Here is a 20,568-nt window from a genome sequence, read left to right as displayed (position 1 = left end):
TGACAATGCTGAAATAACAGAATTGTATGAGCCTTGTGAAACACCCAAAGAATATAAAAGACTTCCAAGGCTGAGTTTTGGAATGGTAGAAAATGATGCAACTATGTTAATAAACGATCGCTCTCATAGAGATAAAAGAACTTCAATCTCTTCTGATGATTATTTCAATGATGAAAAAATTGAAAATGAAGATGAGGCTAAGTCACATCTGAAAAATTACTCAAAGGCCCCATCTATTTCCTCTGCAGACTATTTCAATGATAACTGGAATCATTCAAACGATTCTTTTCAAAACCATACACTAAATAATAATGATTTCAATATACAAAGTGACAGTGCCAAGTATTTTAGATCAAAGAAAGGTCACCGGATGAAAACCAATGAAGGACTCAACAGAGTGGAAAGTGGATTTGACGTATTTAGTTCCAATAGGGAGCAGGATTTAAATATGATCAAGAATAGTGTTCAAAACGGTGCTCGTAGATTGAGTGATTATTTTACGGGACTATATGAAGGGATGAAGCGAATATAAAGCTATTTTTTTATAAAGATGATTAAGTAAATATTCCAATGGTACCCATATGTTTAATTGTGATTATAACAGTAGTTTTCTTTACGCATTACTTGTAGTAGTATTCACAATGTGTTGAAAAAAAAACAGTCTATTCAAGACGTCTTCTTTTCAAATCTTCTTGAACGTCACTATTAGGAGTAGCCATAGAGCTCCCATTAGACTTATTTTTCCTTTTCTTCGAGTTGATAGCTTTGCCAGTACCATCCAAATCAAATGCCAAATCATCAACTTGGAATCCAGCTTGATTTTGAAATTCTGTTGGATAGGATCTTTCAAATTGCGAGAGCACATTTGTAGCCATATCCCAGTCTAGATTAGGGGATTGAAATAGTGCAGCATCTCTACTGATTAACGCTTCCCTATATTGCTGATCCGTCATATTTGGAGTTCTAGTAACTTGATTCATCATATCTTGATTATTTTGAAATAGCACATTGGCAATATCACCACCTTTACCATTCTCTCGCGTTGGTATAGTATTAAATTTACCAGAGATATCAGATATTTGATTTTTATAGGATTTTCGTAGTTTAACTGCTTTCGAACCGTCAGAATTCGTTCTTGCCACTTGTCTTGCCAAATCGTCTAAACCATAGACTGAGATCAAATCATCCAGAGGGTTTGGCTGTTGTGGTTCATAGACTTTCTCCGGTTCTACATAATAGTAATATGAAGGTAGAAAATCCTCGTTTAGTGTAGTGATACCATTCATTTTGAGAATTAGTTATATTTATTGTAATGCAGATGGAAAAATGCTAAATGCTGACTTTGAGGCTTTAACAGAGCTTTTTACTTATAGTATACAAGGATAGACCTGTTGAAAATATGTTCTTTTAATGCGATATTGTTGGCCTCCTACGGGATACACAAAGTATGTCTTTTGTTGAGATTTATTTTTTATTGGATGTAATATATACAGATATTCAAACTTAACCGTTTCTGTAATTAATAAGAAAATAAACGATCAATAGAAAGTGTAAGAACAGTTGTCCGAAGTCTGCAGATATCATGCCTGGGATAGCCAAGAAAAAAAGGTTGAAGTATTTACAGATCGAGTTGACACGTGAGAGGCTTGAAGAATAGAATACGTTGTGATGGGGGGGGGTACGGCGACAGGAGTTGCATGCAACCTCCTTTGTTACTGGGGATGGCATACCGTGATGCCAATAGCTATGCAGACCTTACTTAGAGCACGGCTTGCAGTGTGGGGCTTTTGCAGATTACAGAGTAAGTAGATTGGCTGTGAAGTATATACTGATTTTCATAGCATGCTTGGATATTCATTTTATGTGAATCATTTAATCAGGTAAGTTCTTTGTCGTTTGTAAGTTTGCATATTCACTGGGAAAGGCTTGTGTTGGGGTTACCCTCTTGGCTGACTTATTTTTGTGTGCGTGCAGTGGATTGGCACTATTTCGTTTGACTGTTTTCTGCGACATCCACACACCCAAACCGCATTATTTGAGGGAAGTCAATTGCTATCGTTGACCTAACACGTGAGATCTTATAGATACACTGTAAGGTAATCCATTCATGTGGGATAATATGTGCCGTTCCCTCCTGTCTTGTACGTATCAATAGGTCCAAAAGAGTTATGAGCTCTGGTGGTATGGGTTTCCACGAGATTATTCTATGCTTTTTTAAATAATTTTTCAGTTTTTTTTTTTAGAAAATTTGAAAAATTGCAAAAAAACGAGAAAGCAACGCAAAAGTAATGCATATACCGCGTCTTACGAGTTCTCCCGTTCCAGGACAGTGGGATGGTCTCGTCCCGTCCGTCGGCAACCTCCCATGAGCTGCGAATAATCCACCTGCCTAAACAGCACGCTCTCCTTCTAACAATCACTTCTCTAATGGAATTGTCGGAAACACTTACGCCGACAATGGATGCAATGGTTCGCAGACTCGAGCAATTTCGTATGGATAGTGAAAACTATATAGAAAGCTGGTGAAATTATCAGCACCATTACTAGTTGAAGACATAAGAACAGTAAGAATAAAGGTATGTCGAAAATCAGTATACGTGGGAGTGTAAGAAATCAAAGATTAGAACGTTTTAGAAAATGGTTCTACCACCAAAAAAAGATCAATGAAACTCTAATTCACAGAATGACAATGAATAATCTAAGTCGATTTTCTATAATGAATACATGGAAAATGCCATCTCTCTAGACAGTTACGTTCCAATTAACCACAACAGAGAAGTGATCCCAACAACAATAGAGAAAATTTCAATATTTCAAATTATTATCACATTTCTTTCACACTTTTTGGTCATGACAAGTAAACTTTTTACTAACAATTATATCAATAATTTTCAAAACAGATGACTTCCGCTTTACCACACCCAAAGATTGTTAAGAAACACTCTAAGAAATTCAAGCGTCATCACTCTGACCGTTACCACAGAGTCGCTGAAAACTGGAGAAAGCAAAAGGGTATTGACTCCGTCGTTAGAAGAAGATTCAGAGGTAACATTGCTGAACCAACCATCGGTTACGGTTCTAACAAGAAGACCAAGTTCTTAACTCCTTCCGGTCACAAGGTTTTCGTCGTTGCTAACATCAAGGACTTAGAAACTTTAATGATGCACACTAAATCTTACGCTGCTGAAATCGCTCACAACGTCTCCGCCAAGAACAGAGTCGGTATTTTAGCCAGAGCTAAGGCTTTAGGTGTCAAGGTCACTAACCCAAAGGGCCGTTTAGCTTTAGAAGCTTAAATGAGTTAACAAATACAAATATAGTCAACTTTTTCAATGTATAATCTTCCATCTTAAAAAAACTATAACATATATTTAGGGTTATTATTCAACCATTCTTTTCGATCTTTCATACCCAATATATAATATACTATCTTAGATGTGCATTAATGCCATTGAATCACAGAGGGTCAAGTGATATCAAGTAAATCGTAATCTTTTTTGAAAGCAAGAAGGATAGATGTAAAAAAGTATTTATATAAATAATGAGATACTCACGGTCTAATATCTAGTAATATAACCAACCTAGAAGAAGTACAAGAAGTGCTATTAGAATAATTAAAAATGAATTTGGTCCAGCCTCTGTTTCAATGGACCCATCAACAACAGATGAACCAGTATCAACAATCTTGGAACTTGCCGTTGAAAGTGGTGCATTGGTATCTTCTGTAATTGAAGTTGTTCGTTCTTCTTGCAATTTCTCATCAGAAATGCCATCACGATTTGCCTTAATTGTGTCCTGTACTGTTGTATCACTAACTGCAAGAACATGCTCTTTTTGTTTTGGTTCCATGACATATTTAACTTTGATCTTCTTTGAAACTGAATCTTTCTTAAATTCAGCTTCTAATTCAGGCCATGCCTCTGTCACTGGTGTATCCTTCAAGTCATATGGTGCAGGTAAGGCAATAACGAGAAATTTATCCTTACATTTGATCTCTGGGACTGGCTCTTCAGTTAATCCAAGAAATATAACTTCCACTTTAACTTCTTCACCAGGTTTAACAATGGCAGCGGTGGGACGCACACAATATAGCTTAGGGGATGTGGTCTTCACCTTGAAAACATATCTTTGATCTCCTGTATTTGTAACAGTTATGTAATCAGTGGACTGACCAGTTAATGGTGCTATAAAGATAACGTTAGTATAGAAATTCACACTTCAGTATACTTCCTCAGATCGAATCATAAAAGCATCACCTGTAAAAATCCGGGTGGGATTCATACAATACATACCATAGTAATGTAAATAGTCTGGCTTGAATTCCATTGCAAAAGTTCTCGAAACCTATTGACTGATATCAATTGACTCGTTGTAGTAATAACAAATACCAGAACTACTATCAGAGTCTTCCCTAACATTCCCTATATATGTTGATTAAATTGTTCGTTGTTCATTTAAATATGCGGATAGTTGCTGAATTTGGATCGTTTCGAACGGAGATATGGTCTATCTGTTGATTCCGAAAATCGATATATATATATATATATATATCTTATAAACAATTAGGATGAGTACAAGAAGTTGGTATTCCAAAGAGATTTCTGCTAGGGAGATTAGACTGGACCAATTGACTGCTTTTCACGCATATTTTCTTCGAAAATTGTCGGTTTCGTTTCCTCTAACTGTTTTAGTATCGTCGTGTTTTGTACGTTACCCGTTCCCTTTTGTCCTTTGAGTTCTAGATAAAATATGCCATCATCTATCCGTTCTGGAGTCATAACACTGTTGCACACAGCGTGTGGTGCCGGTATACTGGCTATGCCGTATGCTTTCAAACCATTTGGGTTAGTTCCGGGATTCCTAATGATCGCAATATGTGGTTTCTGCGCATTGAGTGGACTTATATTACAGGCACAAGTGGCTAAATATACAGCAAGTGGTTCTGCCTCCTTTTTCACGTTGTCTCAATTAATTAGTCCTTCTTTGAGTGTGGTTTTTGATTTGGCTATTGCTGTCAAATGCTTTGGCGTTGGGGTCTCATATATGATTGTTGTAGGAGATTTAATGCCGCAGATCTTTGCTGTATTCACTACGAGTCATATTCTATTGAATAGAGATTTTCATATTAGTCTGATCATGCTCTTTATCGTTTCACCTTTATGCTTCTTAAGGAAATTAAACTCATTGAGATATGCTTCAATGATTGCAATCTCTGCAGTAGCGTATCTTTGCGTATTAGTCGTTGCTCATTTTATCTTCCAAACGGAAGACGTTCACGATCTAAAAGGAGTTGTATCCATCGGACTTCCAAAACATGAACCATCTCCACTTACAACTTTGCCAATCTTTGTCTTTGCATACACCTGTCATCACAATTTTTTCTCAGTGATTAATGAACAATCTAATATTGCCTTCACTCACATCAAGAAAATTCCAATAATTGCAATGATCTTAGCTTATCTATTATACATTTTAATCGGATTTTCCGGTTATTTAACCTTTGGCGATAACATCGTGGGTAACATTATCACTTTATATCCAAGAACGGCTTCAAGCACCATTGGAAGACTAGCTATCGTATTTCTCGTGATGTTAGCATTTCCATTACAATGCCATCCTTGTAGAGCCTCCATTCATCACATATGGCACTACATTCAAGAAAAAAATTCAAATGAGATTGCCACTCAACCAATTAATGTACCGCCTGATGAGGAAGATACACTCTTGGCAGTTGAACTGATCGAAGAAGATTCTCCAAAACAACCAGAGGAAATTCCTCTAAGAGGAAAGCGTTTCAATATCATAACTGTATGTATCCTTCTATTTTCATACACTTTAGCCATTTCTGTGAATTCTTTAGCTAAAGTCCTCGCTATTGTGGGCGCGACAGGTTCAACCTCAATATCATTTATTCTACCAGGTATATTTGGATTCAAATTGATAGGCTCCGAATTCTCTGCAACATCATCACCATTACCTAAATCTGCAAGATTTTTCAGATATCTAGGTTTGTTCTTATCCATTTGGGGTCTATTTGTTATGATTGCCTCTTTAGCCGCGACATTACTGTTGGGTGTCGGCCACTGAACCCTTTTCTAATCAAAAAGAAATATATATTCATAATGTCATCTATTCATATCATTATTATTTGTACCAATGTCTCATTTTTCTCATTATTTCCTCGAGGTGTGGTCTACTTCAAAAAAAAGATTGACTAATTTATTAGCATTAATTTTAGTAATCCTATATAGAAAATTATTTAATAGAATGGTGACCATCCCATGTAGATTACCGCAAGATTTTCAGGGTTAGTAGCCTCCTGGATAAGATCTTGAATAGTTGCTTCTACACTTAGACCGTTCCCAATTAATTTATCTTCAACACTTTTCAATGCTCTGTATGATTCGTTATTATGATCCTTTCCAGAGGATGATGGCTTACTTGACGATAACTCACCGTAAATTTCGTCATCATCTTCAAGCAAATGCTTGTGCTTTTTCATAGGAGACATTACCCATGAATACAAAGGGTCCCACTTAAGCACATTCAAAACACACATAACTTTTTCATACTCTTTTCTTAATACAGAATAGACTTGTTCACAACTTTTAGTAAAGAGACCATCCGTTCCTGTGACTCCAAATCCATCAATTATATCTCTCGTTAGCCTAAACGGTACAAGCTCGGGAATAGGTAACAACTTTCCCTGGTCAAATGCGACACCCAAGTCAATATGGATAGGCTCTCCGGTCGATGAATCGAGAAGTATATTATTTAGATGCCTATCACCCAAACCAAGCATATGTCCCACAATTGAAGTTGCTGCAATTCCTTTAACATAGTTTTTCTTTGCAACAAACCATTCATCTGGATCAGTAAATGAATCGAAAAAAAAATTTCGCAACTGTGGTCGTATTTCCCTCGTTATAGTGGTATACATATCCAATCGTTCTGAATTTCCCTTCATTTGGACGCTACGCATCAATTTTCTTGCTTGCTCAAATTTAACATTGTCGTTCTTATGAAGCTTTGATAATATCTCATGCAAAGCAATGGAATTCGCAACAAATTCAATTATTCCTGCTTTTGGTCCCAGAGGAATAACTTTATATGTCCTGATTCCCAAATGCAACTTTTTTAGATCTTTACTTCTTCTTAAAATATTATTTACTTGTTGAAAAACCTGCTCCATAATCGCATCTTGTCTCAAATCATCATTGCTTCCCTTCATTAGGACTCGTTGTACAGAACCATCAGATATTGTAAACGTCACTATCTTTGGAAGGGATATCCCTGTTGATGTGACAGCCACTTCTTTATTAACTGATATTATATAAGGTCTTTCCTTTTTACCATCTGCTGAACTTAAGATATGCGTATAGCTTGTGGGCAATGGAAGTTTATGCCCATATAGTCTATCTGTCCAATATCTACCATCAGACAGTTTGTCTAAGGAGAAGACGCTTGCGCTTCGGCTGGCTTGTATATTAGCTAAGTCCACTGACTTCTCACAAAATTCTTGAACCGGTAACACATAGTCCTTATAAAATGCTCCCTTTTCATAACTTTGCAGTTCTTTCAATATTCTTTCGGCAGCTTCCACCCTTTGTACCATAGTTTCGTCTGATGCAATATGCATCCTATAAAGGCGAATGCTCATGATAGAATATAAAGAATCATATGGCAATTTATACAGAAGCCTTTTCATAGTTAGTTGCAAAGGCTTCTGAAATTCTGAAGTTTCTGACGACAGCTTCGAAGCAATTTGATTAACCCATGGTAAAAACTTCCAGCTTGGGACCGTGCCAATCTCTTTATAGAGTAATTTATTGATTTCCAGATTGGTATCATACTCAAACCAAAGTCCACAGAATTTATCAATTCCATCACTATCATACTTATTTGTAAACACTAAAACCTTCAGATAAAAATGCAGGGCATTCCATGCGAATTTTTCCCTCTGTTTGAATAGGCTATTCAAAATTTCCTTATCTGCATTATATTGTAAGTGAACTTTATTATAATGCCTTTTGGCTTCTTTACGTTCAGTTTCAGGAAGGCTTTTATCTGTATAAATCACACGCAATTTTTTCAAATCTGTTAAGCTGGCGTCACATCTACTTTCCGTTTCAGTTATAGATCCATTTTCTTGTAATTTTCGTATTTGTTTTCCGAGGAACTCACCATATATATACAAAACATCCGCTCTTAGTTCATGGTCATCTATAGTAATCTCTCGTTCACTAATATACTTGTCATATATATTTGTCGCAGACTCTAGTCTCGAATCAGAGGTCCACTTCACTAAGTATGCCCTAACTTCATCCTGTGACACCAAAAAAAATGGAGATAGAGAACGGTATCGAGAATTGAAGGAACTATAAAAGTCTAGTGATTCAGACAACAGATCCTTAAGTATGTTAATTGGGGCTTTAAATTCTCCAGATTCCCAAAGTGACTTAGTAGATAAAAATAAATGTTGTCTTTCATAGACTTTCATAATATTTTCATCCATACTCATCGATTTTCTATTCAGCTCGAGAAGGGTTTCCATCATGAAAGAATTTCTTAGAGCATCCTGCGGTGCTGCACTAAAAACGGCGCATTTTATGCAAGATGCTAATTGGAAGAGGGAAATAAGTTGTAATTCAACAGAATCGGGCTTTTTTATTATCTTATTGTTCAACATTGCTGCATTAGAAAAAGAATATCTCCATTGAATATCATTCTTATATTCTGAGAAATTTAAGCGGCTCAGCTCTTGTTGATCCAAAAAGTCATATTTTTGAAACATTGAAGCTATCCGATCAGGAGATCCATATGAAGAAACCAATTCTCTCATCATACTGACTTCACGAACGGAACTAAGCCATTCTTTGACATCTTCAAAATATGGCTTACTGTCTATAATTTGTATCAATGATTGTTTGAGATTGTCTGAGAAGGAATTGGGCTCATTCATATTTCTTTTTAAAGAATAATATAATGCGCTTTCCTTACTGTCGATCTTTTCAGGTAAAGGAAGATCCCAGTTGTTTAACTGCAAACTCCATTCATAGCTTTCATTCGTCACTCGACCCTGCGTAGCACGGGAGAATATGCTCGTCAATGCATACAAGCCATTCGACTCCAAAGAATGAACCAGATATTTCTCGTCAATTTGCAAGTTGCCATTATATGCACAATCAAATTTGGCACTCGAAAAGAGAAAACCTTTCCAAGAATCTGGATCACTTTTTCTTATGCTACTGAAGGCATCTTGCAGGCTATGAGCTGATGGAAGCCCCGAAAGTAGGTCAATATCGTCCAGCTTTTCGTAGATTTCAAGCAATAATTGAATATTTAGTGGCAAATCCCTTGACATCGATGTTTCTTCAAATAACATGTAACTAAATTTCAAATACCGCGCTTCACTCATCAGTTTACATAATGCCTCTAAATCTAGCTTGCTGTAAAGATTCTGGCAAACCCTGTCGCCTTTTCTACTGCCAGATCTAATGACAGTTACTAACTGAACTATTATTCGTATTTTCTTATCTGAATCAGATACCTTTAATAAATGAGAAGTTTTAGCAAGCATTTCCTCATAATGCGACATTGAATCCTTTGGATCATAATAAAGAACAAGGGCTAGCAAAGTTGGAAGAATACTTTCTGAAAATGAAATCGATTCTTGGCAGAGAATATAAAATATCTCGGTATATGGGAAAGAAATAGCAAGAGATTTCAGAAGACCAGATATAAAGCTTAGCAGCCAGTCCTCATATAATATCTTGTTTTCCAAGTAGTGCTTACTTAAAAAAATGGCATTGTCTTCCAACAATATTGGACCAATCATCGAATCTAACGATTCCTTTTCTAATGTATTACTACAGGTCCTATAATCGAGATACTTCTCCCTAATAATTCCCACCTGCTCTTGAGAGTACAAATGAATTATGTTAGATAATATAATGTCACACAAGAAAACTACTCTTGCATTCTGCAAAATGGTAGCCTCCTGGATAAAGTCGAGAAAAATATTGTGCAATGAATTAAGGGAACCAACATCTGTCTTAAGTGTACTGAACTCTATACGATTAAACTGATGGGTGTTTGGCCCGTTCGCGTTCATATCTAACTCTAATTGATATTCAGAAACATAGTAAGCTGTCCATAAACGAAAGTTATCTGAAATGTAAAAACTCGGAACATCCAAACTTATAAGATTTTGAATGCCTATGCTCGATGGGGAGATAGCTGGCTCATGGAGCTTAGGCCATTTAATATATGAAAAGAGAACTGACATCAAAGACAGATTTTCCACAGCACATTCAGTCGCATTCACAAACTCATCAAAATCCAAGACCTTTGTGGTCAATGGCTCGCCTTTTATCACATCTCCACAATATTTCCAAATTCTGAAGTGTGAAAGAGTCTCAAAATTTCTAATCTCACTTAGAGTATTTTTTAGAGCATCACTGCACCTGAAGTCTTCTCTTTTCATACAATGAAACACCTGCAAATATACTTCACTTAAATTATTTGCTATGTCAATATTTTCGCTGAAACATCTTGTAAGTATTACAGAGATTATATTTGCGGTTTCATCGTGGACAAAAGGATCACATAAAATTTTAGATAGAGATCTTAAGGCCACTGACATCAATAATGGATCGAGGAATAATGGTGGAAACAAAACCAGAATGAAACTCAACTGTCTTAAACATCTAGCTTTTTCCACTGGAAATTTAGACTTTCGTAAATCAGCTAAAATCCATAAGGAAATTAGCCTCGCTTCTACTAAAGGGAGCTTGTCCAGCGAAAAATTGTCTAAAAGCTCCAGGGCTTTATGTAAAGTTATATTCAATGGAAATTTGTACTTTAGTGTGGAAGAAAGCAATTGTGGTATTTGATCTAGTAAGATAGATTTATGACCTTCTTTTTGTAAATGTGCTTTCAAATCTCCTAAAGAACCAAGATCAATAAAGCACAAAAGCCATTTGAAAAGAGATATACGGAATTTTTTGTTGTAACGAACCATATTTTTTCCTAGTAGCTGAGCTCCTACGTCGTGAATTTTGCCTTGTATACCAAATTGAACATATGAGAGAGGAATCGTCAAGAAAAAAGTATCTTTTAAGATCTCAGATAAGTCTGACTTTCCTAGTTGCCTAAAGTACTCCATAATCGTAGTATTTTCTGAACCATAGGCAAGATATAATGCGCCTATCTCTACTGAATACCGAGAAAAAAGTTCTGTAAGGTCAGTAAAACCAAAAAACTCTACTTGCCAAATGCTAGTCGTGTCAGTTCGCGAAGGCTTGGTTTCTATAATCCAATGGGATAAAATATCAAACTTAATAACGTCAAATAGCTGTTTCTCGTCTCTTAACCTATTTACAAATAAAATTTCTCGAAGAGAAGCTTTTGCATAGAAGAGACTGACTTTCTCAGAATTATAGGTCAACAATTCAGTTATGGAATACACCATGAATGGATAACTTACTATTGTCACTTTACTCATTACGTATGCGTAAGTACTCGCGGCTTCCAATGATTCACAGGGGGACTTAAACAAAGATTTTAGTTCAGAAAAAATGATATACTGATTCTTATAACTTACAGTATTCATATAAGATACTATTTCATCAATTTGTGTTGCAATAGTAGCTCGATCTAATCTTGTTAAACATGATATGAAAGTAGCAAATATTCTCTGTTTTTTACCTTTAATTTTGGCTTGAGTTAAATTATGGTACATCAATAGATGTAATAAAAGTTTTGATACACTGCATATTGCCCCCACACCACTGAATGATCCATCTTCGAAACGCATTATAATCCAGTTTAGAATATCGCAACAGTCCTCATGAAGAGAACTATCATGCTGATTAACCCAGTATGCTCTTGTCAAGTCAAGAAACTTGGAGAGATGATAGATAGAATAGTTTGCAGTATTGTACTTCACACTTAAGAAATGCGTACCAATAAGTTCAGTAAGGTGTTCTAAGTTAGAACAATGTAATTCCTCTTCGAATCCACCAATCTCTTCGAATGACAGCAACAAAGTGGAAAATGCTTCAAAAAATAGTTGTGAACTCAAGCCTGTCACAAACTCACCAAAAATAGATAAGCACTCTTGGACATTTGAATGCCTATATAATCGACAAAGAGCTATAATAGATACGTGCAGCTCTGAAATTATCGTTAAGTCATTTTTTTTCCTCCCAAATACCTTTGTTTCGACTAATGCAGATTGGGAATAATTATTGTGTTCTTGAGAGTTCCAGTCTTCTGAAAAGCCCGCCTTCATTAAGAACTGCTTGTATTTTAAGAAGATGGTTCTTAAATCTAGGATGTCAGATAAGATATGAATGGGGAGATCAGATTTTGCCAGCTCTTTGAAAAAATTAGCAAAATCGTCCTTCTCCTGGAAGTTTAATGTTGAAAAAACCAGCGACGCACTAGTCTTTATTGACACCAAAAATTCTGTGTAACTGTAATCTCCAACAAGTGAATTCACTGCTCTCAAAATCTCAAAAAGGCAACTAAGTCCACTTTGCATACCACTAGTCTTTTTTTGGTCTATTAAGTCTAATATTTGTAAGATTATGTTCTGAGCTTGACAGCGATGCACCGTTTTTGGTATCGGTTTTCGATCTTTCTTTATCTTCCTTATTTTATTAGATACTTTTGACTGCAGAAGAAAATCCCTGAAAACCTCGTTGTTTATCCAAGCAAGATATAAATCAATTGATTGACCGGTGTCCCTCTGCATATCAGCGTGATAAATACGATCATCATTGTTATTATTGATATTTTTTTGACAGAGCCATGCTATAAACCGATTGAAAAAACACTGTGAAATATCTAATAGCTCTAATTGAGTAATCCTCTTCTGTAGCCATTGTAAAATTTTGTGCTCTGCGAAAGAACCATCCCTTGATTTAAATGCTTCTCCATAGTAATGTAGATAATACCAAAACTGAAAGGATTCGTTAGAAACAATAGCTGGCCCATAGAAGGCTGACAGTTCATATATATCAAATATCTGAGTAGTGAGTTGATTGTCTTCCACCGTAACCTTGGAATATTTTATCATTCGAGCTATTAAAACGCAGGAGATTTTACAGTTTTCCTGAGAGTTCACCAGAGGTAAACAAACCTTGAATAGCTTTATAACCTCATAATTTGACAAATTCAACTCTTGTTCAGACAGCAGTATTGAAAGACAAGCTAAGCTCCATACAAGCAAAGAAGGGGCATCAAGTTGTTTTAGGGTAAGCTCCTTGAAACCCTTTAGTTCATCTTGAGAATAAATCGTCAAGGAGCAGTCAATCATGAGTAACTGCAGACCTAGTAACCGTAAAGGAATGACACTATCATCTGCCAAGCATTTCGATATGAAGGATTGAATGTTACTAGATGCCGAAATCATCGAAGCATAGCCTGCCTGGCTTTTTCTTTTCTTGAATAATGGGATAACGCCTTCACTTTCAGTTGAGTTGACGAAATATGTAACTAAAAGCTCATATAAGCTTAAAAGTTTCAGCCACGGCAAAGCACTAGAGCTCTTCTTTAACTGAAAATTATCGAATTCAAAAGGTGTACTTTTTCTTTGAGAAAAGTGGTCCTCAAACTCTAATTCGTCGAGCTGGAGCGCAGTACTCTTATAAGAAAGTAGTCGCAAGACTAAATACTCCCTTAATTGTGATAAGAATAACTCCTTTGCATTTTCTGGATCTTCAATCTCAACTCCAACTCCACAAGGCATATTATTTCTTAATAAGCCTGAAGAAAAGTAGTCGAAAAGAGCGAATTCTAATTGAATCAATTCATTAGAAGATTCGTCTATTGCCAGTCCATATGTCATTGCTTCATTGATCAACACTAAAACCTCTTTTACATTAAGACAATGGGTTTTTACTACCAATTTGTTTATTATTTCTAAAATTAGTCTAGTAGTACCACTCTCTTTTTTGCTTTTTCTCAAAAAGCTTATGATGGTTTCGATAATGTTTACAGAGCATTCATATAAAGCTATACTGTCTAGAGACAATAAAGCGGAAATAATCGACAAAAAATTTATACAACTCCTATCATTTATAGAAGTTTTGACCTGTTTGTCCAAAAATTCACATATTTTATCAGCAATTGAGATCCATTTGTGGCACTGAAATTTCGATTTAAAAAGTTCTGATTCAACGAGAAGCAGCATGCCATAACTCAATTGTGAAGATACAGATGCTAACAGATTATCATGCCCATCCTTTATTATCAATTCTGGGATTGCAACCAGCAAAAGTTCCAGAGTTCTTGTCTTGAATCTTGAACTTGTTTTTTCTATAAAAAGCCTTATAACATACCCCGTTGTAGATACTCTATTCTCTATTAATGACAGCTTACCCCTATTTGTATCAGATGGTATATCTCTAATTTCTGAGTATCTTCGCTCTTCTAAGTCTAAAGCTTCGATCAAATGTTCTGCTGTTACTGCAAGTGCTTTTGTCGGAATTGCATCCGGCTCTTGCTTTAATATTGTTGTTAACTCATCTAGTGCATGATTTCTCTCTTTAATTTTTGACGAATTTAATTGATTTAGTACTTCAACTATGTTTAACCTATTCATGCAATCGCCTCAATTGCTATCTTACAATCGAGTATTAAAACTTTTATTAATTTCATAGTCGAAACCAATTATATTTCCATTACGCGATCACATCGTTTTTCAGAGATAATGATGCGGCTATATCAAAACTTTTAAAATTATCGAGAATGAGAGAGATCTGCCTAAAAAATGCTGAAGTTGAAGGTAGAAGAACATGACAGAAAGCTACAAATACAGGTTTCTGTTTCCCTGCGCCATCAGAAACCTTATGACATAATCTTCAATGGGTTGTCAAATAATTTAGTTTTATTAACCTATACATCTAAATCCATGGGAAGAGTCTTAGATCTGAACTAAGTTTCAAGGAGAACGAAAATTAGTTATTCTTTGCGCGTATGGCCTGCTTCCATATACAACAGGAACTGATTTTTGTTTAGATAAAACGTTATAAGCAGTTGAATATTTGCCCTATCTTGACTCTCAATTACAACGTTTGTAGCCTTTCTCTTACATTGAATTCTCCTGGGTTTGGTTGAGGGGAAGGAAAATTAGAATAAGAGAATAAAGTCTCTTCCGTTTCCGATAAATGGGAATGACATTACTACAAGAGTACCTAAAATAAGTTACACCGATGTATAAGTTTTTTACTTGTTGTGCCAATATGGCAGGAATTATATCAACTCATATACTTGATGTGCCCGTGTCTGTTATGTTGAGCTAAAACTGCTAGTTATTTCTGAAAACAATTCCTATCATAAGTATTTAAGTGAATCCAAAGTTTTAAAAAATCCCTTCTGCAACCGACCAACTTTTAATGTCTCTGGAAACTGTATTCTCAAACTCATCCGCACTGCTCATATTTGCCTCATTTCTACGCTTCTCTCTCTGTGACGCCGATAAATGACTCCAATTTTGATGTGTCTTCTCTAAATACTCTTTCCTATTCATCCGTCGCCAGTTGTTATCTGCGTCAGTTTTGGTTTTGCTGACGTCCTTTGTGTAGTAATCTGATTCTAGTTCACTCAATCTTAATGCCTGTAGATCAATCAAATTAATACCATTTTCATTTTTAGCCCAACCGTTGCCTCCTCTTAAAATATCTTCTACACATTCTTTGGGTGAAAATTCACCAGGCCTTGGGTCCCAAGATAACTCAAATGTTTTTTCATATAGACTATCTATTAAGGGACTCATTGTATTGGAGATTGTAGAGACCCCATTAGTAGCACCAGTTCGGGGCGTTTTAACAGAACTACCAGGCGTATTATTTGCGTGGGAGACTTCTGAACTTCCATCGAAGGAAGCATTCTCAAATATGTTCCCTATTCCCCCATGGAAAGCACCTGATAATTGACCCGAGGTGATGACTTTAGGAATATTGAAATCTTCATATGAACCTCTTATCAAATTCAACTGCATTGTGAGGTTTATAATGGAATTCACTTTGGAATTTCGTAGTAGAAATCTATTAGAAACTGGAGATTCATCTTCTCTTATGTACTCAGCAACATTGATACTTACTGAACCCAATAGGAGCTTACTGGAGACCCTTTGAGAATACGAATTACGTCCCGTCGACTTGATATTCGTATCTGATATTGTTTGTGTCTCCTTCTTATGTCTAATCAAATCAATACTTGTTCTGGGGCTCTTGAGTGATGAACTTCTCAAAAGACTCTTACTACTTGAAGTACTACTATTTACACCAGTATCTTCTATGAACTCAAAAAACACATCAAGCAACAATATTTTAGGCATAACATTTCCGTTTTTATCCACAAGAAGTTTGATTTCAATAGGATTTCGTATCGAATAGTTCCATTGTGCTCTATGATGTTTTACCTGCACATGGGGTGTAATACCTTTGCCCTGTGTGGTAGCCTGTGACTTAGTATCCCCTCTAGATTGTCTTATTGAGGAAGAAGAAGAAGAGGAAGAAGCAGTGGCAGGTGCCGAAACCTTTGTGGTACCAGTACCCTTACGAAAATTCCATTTAACATAACAGTTACCAGATGACTGTGGAATATTAACTAATTCATTAATTTGCAGGCTAAACAAAAACTTCGGCCTCTTATTTTTATTTTTATGTGTAAATACCATGGTATTCCAGCGGTTTTTGGCCTTATATATATCTAGCTATTCTAGTTAGAAGTCTGTTATTCATTGTCAATCCCTTGCATTTCAACTTTCATTTCTTCATGCTTTCTCACAATCGCAGGCTTTCCGCGGTCTTCGCTGAGTTGAAAAATTAAAAATGAGTACTCACATTTGGCATCAGAGCGGAAAGAAGCGAAATTTAATGTACGAAGGGGGCCCAGGAGGGCGGCTAAAATTATTAATAAATAACATCACTCATGTAGAGATCTTCATTAGAAATAAAAGATTCCATGCTGGAAGTCATGACTATAAACCACCACTCACCAACGTGGGGTATAGAATGTAGAAGCTTCTTAGGAGCAGCAAAAACCAAAAAAAGAAATACCTGAATGTCGCTAATTTTTTGAGATGTTTTTATGGATCTGTGTATCAAAAACCAGTGCTTTATTTAGCGTAAACTAGAAAATGTATGTATGCTTTACACAGCTATAGAATATGAGGCGTAAAGCTCAGGAAAAAAGAAGGACATTATTTGAAATAAGTTTCCGAATAATTCCATCCATACGAGGACAGCTTCTACTGAAGGTGGACTATATCACTCTCACAGTCTGAGATCTATGTCAGCACTAGTGCTTAATTAGTATATTTGCGATACTTTTACAAATTGGTTCGAAAGAGATGCCACGTGAAAACCACGTGGTTAAAAGAGCGAAATTTCGTATTGTTTGCTCGCGCACAGATTATTAATAGGTTCCAAAACACGCTGAAAATCAACTATGAGGTGATAGTTTCGATTTTGTCCCTCATTCGCGTCTACGAAAACAAAATTAAATGGTGAATGAACGGTGCTCGAAAAATGTAAATATCATTTGCTTATTCGACCGAAAGCTGGTATACTCTAGCTTAGTCGCTACTGGTTGCAATATTCAAATTGCTCCTAATTTTTTTAATTCAATAGCTGCTATTTGCTTCAAACGTTATCTCAATCATGCCTCGAATTAAAGGACAATTGAAGCCCAATGTAAATGTTGGCAATGCTCTAGGCCAAGTTCAAGAAGTGAAAAATAGTAATACAATGCTAATTGCTGTCAGTGCATATACTAAACGAATGGAAGATGAAATTAGCATCAAACCAGGTGATAAAATACAAGTTATTACAGACGATGAAGATTATAATGATGGCTGGTATGTAGGCCGTAACCTAAGAACAGGAAAAGAAGGCTTATTCCCAAAAATCTTTACTCAAAAGCTAGATATAGACGCTCAAGATTCACCCTCTTTGAAAGAGAAATCTCAAAGAAGGGGTGATGGTGTATATGGAAACGAGAAGTTACAATTCGATGTCAACTGCCGTGAGTACTCTCAATCTGGGTCAAATAGTAACTCTTCTTATTCCTTTCTGAAGACATCTACTGAAAATAAAAGTAATCATGCTGATAAAAGTTCATCAGTCAACACAACTATGAACGATATCGATAAAGCATTGGCAGAGTTAAGAAGCGATTCTTTAGAGTTATTATTAAATAAAGAAGCAATCAGTACACCTCTTACAAAGCATTTGAATGTGACAGCTTCTACACCGGAATTAGATATAACACCCTCGATTACAAGCCAATCCATTGATACGGAAAAAAGCAGTCGTTCAATTATTGACGAACTTGACCCATCCCTCGTAGCAAAATGGACTCCAGAACAAGTAAGTAATTATTTCTTAAAGAAAGGGTTCAATGTTGAGGCAGCTGGAAAATTTGAAAAACACCAGATTACTGGTAAAATTTTACTGGAACTAGAGCTTGGACATCTGAAAGAGTTAGAGATAAACTCTTTCGGCTTAAGGTTTGAAATATTCAAAGAAATTTCTACTTTAAAAGGCACAGCTGAATCAGCCACCCCGATTACTGCTGATAAAAGGAAAACTCAACTGCTAGCAGCAACGTCACTCACCAGTTTAAGACGCTCATCACATAATTACCACTCAAGAAAATTATCACAGTCTTTAGATGCCCTTCCGTCTGATAAGACACCTGAAACGGGTATGAGGGATATTGTAAATAATTCTAGACCAAGCTCAGTACTTTTTGATAGCGAGCAGCTAAGAATTACTTCTGACAAACTAGCAGGCTTGGCGATATCCTCCGACGAAAAAGTTTTCGAATCTCCAGGAAAAGCACCAAAACCACCATCATATCCAAGCCCGGTACAACCACATTTATCGCCATCTGTAAATCAACAATTGACAACCAGTCCTCATACTTCCTCGGATTATAAATTTTTTTCGAACATCAACAATACTGGAAATCCATATACATTTCCTAACTCTACCACTTCATCTAATGATAGCGGTAAGTTTAGATTCCCTTCATCTGCCACGTCTGGAAACGATTCAATTGCTAGCTACGACTTCAAGCTAAAAAATTCCTCTATTGGCTTAAAGTTTCCTTCAAGTGCAAGCAGAGCATCATCTGGAGTGTCACCGATTCCTACTCCAAGATCAGAATATTTTGCCAATACTGCAAGCCCGGTTATGGATGGGTCTAAAAGTAACAGAAATTCAGTAATTTACACCGGCCACAAAAAGACTGTATCAGGAGGATCTTTTGTTGACCTATTCAATCGAATATCCACTTTATCTCCAGTGAAGTCAGTCAACGAGTCAAATGAAAGGTTAGAAAGACCAGTATCAGCGTATTATGGAAGCCATTCGAGAACGCCATCTAGTGTATACGACCACAGTAGACGTGCAAGTAATTCTGATATTAAAAAGCATAGGAGAAATTCGTCATTGCTGTCATTCCTTTCACCGAGCAAGAACGAAGACAGGGTAGCCCTCTCACCTAGTAATAATACACGGAGGAACACTACTGCTTCTGCAAATAACAAAATAGTGTCACATTCTAGAAAATCTTCACTAATCACAAGCCCACTCCGAGAAAATCAAAATGACTACAGTACTACTGTAGTTGCGAAAGATAAGAAACGTGACAATATCAACCATAAACCAAGGCATAGTCATAAACAATCTTCATCTTCAAGATCAATAAGTACCATTGATCCTAAGGACGTTATCGAGGTTAAAAAGCTAGAGGAGGAAAAGAAACGATCGGCTAGTGAAGCCATAAAAATGAAGAAAAAAGCTGTTCGTCCCAAAGCTAAAAAGCAGCAAACTACTGCCTTCCTTGAAGGCATAAGAAATGTTACTGTTAAAGATGCGCTGAAAACTTCTGACTGTTATGGCTGGATGAATAAGAAGGGTAACGGCACCATGGGGGTTTGGAAAACCAGATTCTTCGTTTTACACGGAACCAGGTTATCATATTTTGCAAGTACAGAAGATACTAGGGAAAGAGGATTGATAGACATTACGTCACACAAAGTTGTTCCAGCAAGAGACGACGACAAACTTGTATCAATTTACGCTGCGAGTACAGGCCGTGGGAAATACTGTTTCAAGTTGATTCCACCGCAGCCTGGATCTAAGAAGGGGCTTACGTTTACGCAACCCCGTGTGCATTACTTTGCCGTAGATTCGAAGGAGGAAATGAGGAATTGGTTGGCTGCAATGATAAAAGCTACCATCGACGTCGATGACACTGTTCCCATAGTCAGCTCATATGCTATGCCAACTGTCTCATTGACTAGAGCCCAGGAAATGTTGGATGAAGCAAAAGAAGAACTAAAAGAAAGGGAGCAACAGCGCTTCCTCAATGAGGAAGACGAAGATCAATTGCTCTGGGAACAGCAACAACGCCAGAATGAGCTCATGGCGTCTGGCTTTCTTTGAATTGTCAAATTTAGCTTTTTTGTTTTTGGTTATTGTTATTACAATTGAACAGACACTATATAATATAATGTATGTATGCATATATATATATTCATACTAC

At 36.4% G+C, this 20,568-nt stretch overlaps 8 protein-coding genes across 8 annotated transcripts; 4 read left to right on the top strand and 4 right to left on the bottom strand.

The window, feature by feature from the left end:
• Positions 1–82: 82 nt before the first annotated feature.
• KAFR0L01945 (uncharacterized protein) lies at positions 83–532 on the top strand (the record flags this gene model as incomplete). The annotated part of the gene is made up of 1 exon (XM_003959891.1): positions 83–532. One exon carries the CDS (start codon positions 83–85, stop codon positions 530–532), a length of 450 nt encoding a protein of 149 aa, XP_003959940.1.
• Positions 533–662: 130 nt separating this feature from the next.
• On the bottom strand, positions 663–1,286 carry ROX3 (Rox3p; the record flags this gene model as incomplete). Its single annotated transcript, XM_003959890.1, has 1 exon — positions 663–1,286. One exon carries the CDS (start codon positions 1,284–1,286, stop codon positions 663–665), a length of 624 nt encoding a protein of 207 aa, XP_003959939.1.
• Positions 1,287–2,900: 1,614 nt separating this feature from the next.
• Positions 2,901–3,296, top strand: KAFR0L01930 (60S ribosomal protein eL32; the record flags this gene model as incomplete). The annotated part of the gene is made up of 1 exon (XM_003959889.1): positions 2,901–3,296. One exon carries the CDS (start codon positions 2,901–2,903, stop codon positions 3,294–3,296), a length of 396 nt encoding a protein of 131 aa, XP_003959938.1.
• A 268-nt stretch (positions 3,297–3,564) lies between these two features.
• On the bottom strand, positions 3,565–4,326 carry KAFR0L01920 (uncharacterized protein; the record flags this gene model as incomplete). The annotated part of the gene is made up of 2 exons (XM_003959888.1): positions 3,565–4,184; positions 4,293–4,326. 2 exons carry the CDS (start codon positions 4,324–4,326, stop codon positions 3,565–3,567), a joined length of 654 nt encoding a protein of 217 aa, XP_003959937.1.
• A 423-nt stretch (positions 4,327–4,749) lies between these two features.
• Positions 4,750–6,087, top strand: AVT5 (amino acid transporter; the record flags this gene model as incomplete). The annotated part of the gene is made up of 1 exon (XM_003959887.1): positions 4,750–6,087. The coding sequence occupies one exon, from the start codon at positions 4,750–4,752 to the stop codon at positions 6,085–6,087; it is 1,338 nt and encodes a 445-aa protein (XP_003959936.1).
• Positions 6,088–6,259: 172 nt separating this feature from the next.
• On the bottom strand, positions 6,260–14,611 carry TEL1 (DNA-binding protein kinase TEL1; the record flags this gene model as incomplete). The annotated part of the gene is made up of 1 exon (XM_003959886.1): positions 6,260–14,611. One exon carries the CDS (start codon positions 14,609–14,611, stop codon positions 6,260–6,262), a length of 8,352 nt encoding a protein of 2,783 aa, XP_003959935.1.
• A 759-nt stretch (positions 14,612–15,370) lies between these two features.
• Positions 15,371–16,690, bottom strand: KAFR0L01890 (uncharacterized protein; the record flags this gene model as incomplete). The annotated part of the gene is made up of 1 exon (XM_003959885.1): positions 15,371–16,690. The coding sequence occupies one exon, from the start codon at positions 16,688–16,690 to the stop codon at positions 15,371–15,373; it is 1,320 nt and encodes a 439-aa protein (XP_003959934.1).
• A 985-nt stretch (positions 16,691–17,675) lies between these two features.
• BOI1 (Boi1p) lies at positions 17,676–20,468 on the top strand (the record flags this gene model as incomplete). Its single annotated transcript, XM_003959884.1, has 1 exon — positions 17,676–20,468. The coding sequence occupies one exon, from the start codon at positions 17,676–17,678 to the stop codon at positions 20,466–20,468; it is 2,793 nt and encodes a 930-aa protein (XP_003959933.1).
• Between the last annotated feature and the right edge of the window lie 100 nt (positions 20,469–20,568).

Source organism: Kazachstania africana, chromosome 12, assembly GCF_000304475.1.
Source record: "Kazachstania africana CBS 2517 chromosome 12, complete genome".
In the NCBI taxonomy this organism is placed as follows: Eukaryota; Fungi; Ascomycota; class Saccharomycetes; order Saccharomycetales; family Saccharomycetaceae; genus Kazachstania; species Kazachstania africana.
The sequence above is the reverse complement of the archived record's forward strand: the minus strand, read 5'-3'. Positions and strand labels throughout refer to the sequence as shown.